The 4,353-nt window shown below is 50.8% G+C and overlaps 1 protein-coding gene across 2 annotated transcripts in view; it reads left to right on the top strand.

Moving 5' to 3' along the window:
- The first annotated feature begins 426 nt into the window (after positions 1-426).
- Positions 427-4,353, top strand: part of Tox3 (TOX high mobility group box family member 3) — a 99,512-nt gene continuing 95,585 nt past the window's right edge. The window contains exon 1 of one of the 2 annotated variants that reach the window (XM_021170666.1): positions 427-810. In XM_021170666.1, coding sequence (XP_021026325.1) covers positions 724-810 — 87 coding nt within the window. In that variant the 5' untranslated portion in view covers positions 427-723. The remainder of the gene's footprint in view (positions 811-4,353) is intronic. The other variant, XM_021170667.2, reaches the window with a different exon arrangement.

Genomic DNA, 4,353 nt, shown 5'->3' with positions numbered 1-4,353 from the left:
GAGGGACGGTGCTGGCAGCAGCGGGGAGGCCGAGGGAGGCCCGGGAGCGGGGAGAGCGGTGAGGCCGCGGGGACAAAGAGGACCGGGGAGGGAAGGGGTGGGACGGAGAGAGGCCGGGAGAGGAGCGCGCGGTGGCCGGGGCTGCTCGGGGCGCGGGGCGGGGCGCGAGCCCGGAGGCGGTCGGCGGCGGAGCGCACCGGCGGGGCGGGCGGCGCGCCAGCTGCCCGCGGTGGGAGGGGCGGAGCGGCAGCGGCGCGGGGAGGGGACCGGCGGCGGCAGGAGGGGGAGCGGCAGGGGAGGGGCCGGGCCCCTTGTCTCCGCGGCTCCTCGGCTCAGTCCGCCCGGGGAGGAGGAGCGGGGCCAGCCGCCGCCGTCCCAGCTTCGCCGCGCACCTGAGCTCGCCGGCCGCCCCGGGCCCACGCGCTGCGCCCCGCGCCCCGGGCGCCCGGCCCGCGCGCAACCAGCTTCGGTGTCCCGGTGGGGCGCGTCCCTCGGGCCGCCTCCCGCTCTCCCGCGGCTCGCGTGGCCGCGCCTTTGTGTGCTGCAGCCGCAGCTCCCGGGCTCGTCGGCGGCCCCCGCGCGACGCCCCTCCAGTCCCACGGCCCGTGCGCTGTCCCCGGGCGCCCCCGGCCGGGCGTCCTCGACGGTGGATCGTACGGCCGCGAGGAGGCGGGTAGCGGCCCCGGCGAGCTCCAGCCCCGGCCCCCAGCCCCCGGTCCCGGCATGGATGTGAGGTTCTACCCCGCGGCGGCCGGGGACCCAGCCGGCCTGGACTTCGCGCAGTGCCTGGGGTACTACGGCTACAGCAAGGTGACCGGGCCGGGGGCGGGGGCCACCTCTTCATCCCGGGCGCGTCCCTCGTCCCGCCTAGCCTGCTGCACTTTCTTTCCGATCTTTCCTTCCCACCCACTGGTTTCTCGGTGCGCCTTAGTCTCTGACCAACTCTCTTCGTCTTCTCTTTACGTCCCCTTTCTACCCACCTTTTTGTCCCTCTGCTGGCGCTCCCTCTGCCCTCCTGGTCCCCTCCCCCGCTCCCCCCAAAAGCTGTGTGAAGCGCAGTCCTGGGACTGAGCTGAGACTGGAGTGTGATTCTTTGTTGATGTTATTAGTAAACACGATTGCAACACCCCTACTATGTGTGCATGGGGGTGAGGGGACACGCTACGTAGGGGGTCCCCGATCTCGTGGGCCGAGATCCCATACCTTCGCAGCCCATCTCACCTCACCCACCCAGTCAGGAGCTGGTCCCGGGAGCTTGGAGAAGATGAACAAACTTTATAGAGTGTGGCTGGGTCTGGGGTCTGGGTCTGGGAAGCCTGAAGTTGCAGGATCCCAGCAGGTGCCTCTTACTTCCCCCGCTCTAGGGCGCTTTGGTCTACCAGACCAAGGTGCTCGCTTCTTCCAGTTAACGCAGTGAGCTTTCCTATTTTATTTTATTTTGCGGAGGAGGGCGGGTTAAGTTTTTTTTCTTTCATGAAGATCAGAGTTGCAGCTCCACATCATGCCTCAGGGTCACCCCATCTTCCTCACCTCTTGCTGCACAAACTTACAGGAGCAAGCAATTCAGGTGGTCATAGGTGGACCTCGGACGCAGTCAGTGGGCTTCCCGGACCGGGTTGTCTACCTTGCCTACTGCTCCCACCACAGAGCTTTGCGACATAACCCCGAGGGCGAGATTCAGAGAGAGTCCTGAGCCTTTTGAATGTGTTTTTTTTTCCTTTCCCCTTCCCCCCTGCTCCTCCCTCCTCTCCGACTTTTCTTTCAAATCCTAGTTTGTTTATGATTGCTTGGATAACGGAGGAGGAAATACAGAGGCAGCCAAAAGAAAGGTGCAATACAAAACTAATGAATAAATAACAGGAAGAGGAGGGATTGTATCTAGCGCCGGGATAGTTGACTGTGCCCCTGGCTGATGGAGGTCTGTTCTTTATTGTTTATTCTCCTTTCCCAACTCCAGTGCTAAAGTTTGCAAAGACCACTGAAAGTCTCCCTGTCTCACTTCCTTGTCGTGGTGGACAGCCCTGGGCCAGGCACCCAGAACCCTTACAGTAATTCTAGGATGGAGGGGTGTTTTAGTTCAGTGGTGATAGTGACCATTCACACCCTTCCAAAGCTGGGAGGAATGCCTTAAGCATCGAAAGAAAGGCTAGCACAGGCCGAAGGCTGTATGTAGCCCGAGTAAAGGATCGGTTTCTGTCGTCTGATTTTGGATTTACTCAGGTTATTAAATGCTTTAAAAAGTCCCCCATGTATGCTCAGTCAGGGACTTAGGCAGCCTAATTAAGTATGTAGTGTTTCTGAGAATCGGCCTAATTGTTCCAGTGGGGTATTACTTATCTCCTCAGAGCTGAGCCTGTGTATGCAGCCCTTCTGTAAACTGGGCATGCTCTTATTTTTGGAAACCATTACCTTGTCTAATGTAACTACTTCTTTCTCTGATTTAAGATCCGCAACACTCGAATGGCATCCAAATAGAAACCTATTGTATTAAGCCAGCCTCTGCCATGCATGGCAAATCTCTGTTCACTGGGATCCCAAGGGACTGAGGAAATTGTGAGTGGAGTGTATGTGTGTGTGTGTGTGTGTGTGTGTGTGTGTGTGTGTGTGTGTATCACCTTTCATTTTCTGAGAAGGTTTATTTTTGAGTCAATTTAAACTCAGAAACTTATTTCAGGGAAGGTCTATAAAGCTTGAAACCAGACAGTGTTTGTCTAGATGCCCCATCAACTTTAGCAGTGAGGAGAAGCAAGATCATTTGGAGTCCCCTTCTGAATCCTGTGATGGCCCTGAAATAACTTGCTTTAATAATTCAGCAGTCTGATGGTAGGTAGGAAGGTCTGTGAGGAACCCAACTTGTAAAACTTGGAACCAGCACTTAGCACTGGGAGGGGTCAAATTGTCCTCATTGTAAGGTATGTTTGCCTTTGCTTGTTTACAGCTAAAAATTGAAGTACCTTTAGACGGAGCCACAGCACAAATATAGTATTTGTATATTCTTAATTTCTGGAGTGAAAAAAAGAGAACAGTTTTATTCCCCCGTAATTTATCTTTGTACAGAGAATGTAACAGAAGAGGAAAGTATTAACTTGATGAGTTCAGAACAGCAAGAGCTAATTAAAGGTTTACAGCATTGGCTTCCCAGCTAACTTGCACCTCGAGTGGTGCTTGTTGCTGTTCAGGGTAGATTTATTGAAGACGTAAACCAGCATACAAAGACACGCGTTTGTTTCATCTGAAAGTACCTGGACTTATTCATCTTTCTTAAGGCTTGACTTTCGAAGACTTGTATTATCTCTTTGAATGAGAAATGATGGATTACAAAAAAGTGTGTTTCTGCCTTTTCTTGTTTTAATGACCATCTGGGAAACTTCAGAAGTCATAGAACTCTGCTGCCAGGGCTTCCCAAGTGAAATGCTGCCGCTTATCTTTACATTTATTTACAAACCGTGAATAATAGGGTTCCATTCATTTTCCTTTTTAACAAATGACCGGCGTCCTTTGTATAAATTACATGTGAGTGTATTATCTTTACATTCTGCGAGTATATGGGTTCTTTGCTAAATGTCAGCACTCATGAAAGTATGCTGCCTATGGAAAATGGATGAAAGAGTTTCAAGGGTTCAGAAGTCATTGCATGTCAGAGAATAACTTCAAATAAAATATGACCAGGATCATTAAAATCAGTTAATAATTCATGAATCAGTCGTTGATGTATAAACTTAAAGCCATGTCTATTTTCCAAGGGCTAATTTCCATTTTAATTTCAATCCACTGTTTGAAAATTTCTTGCTTTTCTTTTCTTTTTTCTTTTTTTTTGATGTGACTGGAAAATGGAACTAAAATCTATATTTAAAAAAAGGGGGGGGGAAGTCATTATGTTATTCAAGTGAGTTTGTGACTCACTGACTAATCTGGAGGTTCCCTTGGGTTCAGTTAATTTTATTTTACCAGCAAGAAAATAATGCATCAAATATCAATTAAAATAAAGTTGTTGTGAGTCTGGTGTTCCAAAATAAGACCATGCATTTAACATGGATGTGAATCCCACAGAGGTTGACTTGCTTTATGCTTTTAACTTTGTGTTTCCTTTTCACACTATGGCTATGAACATTTTATAACTTGTGCAGATTAAGGCCCTGGTCATAAGCCTTACTCTCTCACTCATATGCATGATTTATGTGTGTTTTTATTGATCACTCTTATTGTATTAAGGCATACTGTTGTTTGTCCTTTGATGTCCATCCTACTGGGCCTCTCCCTTGGCTAGTTTGAAGGATTCAAGAGCCTGGGAGACTGGTTTGTTCCTTGAATCTCTCTCTCTCTTTCTCTCTCTCTCTCTCTCTCTCTCTCTCT

The sequence above is a fragment of the Mus caroli genome, chromosome 8, assembly GCF_900094665.2.
Source record: "Mus caroli chromosome 8, CAROLI_EIJ_v1.1, whole genome shotgun sequence".
Lineage (NCBI taxonomy): Eukaryota > Metazoa > Chordata > Mammalia > Rodentia > Muridae > Mus > Mus caroli.
This window is presented reverse-complemented; position numbering and strand designations above follow the sequence as displayed.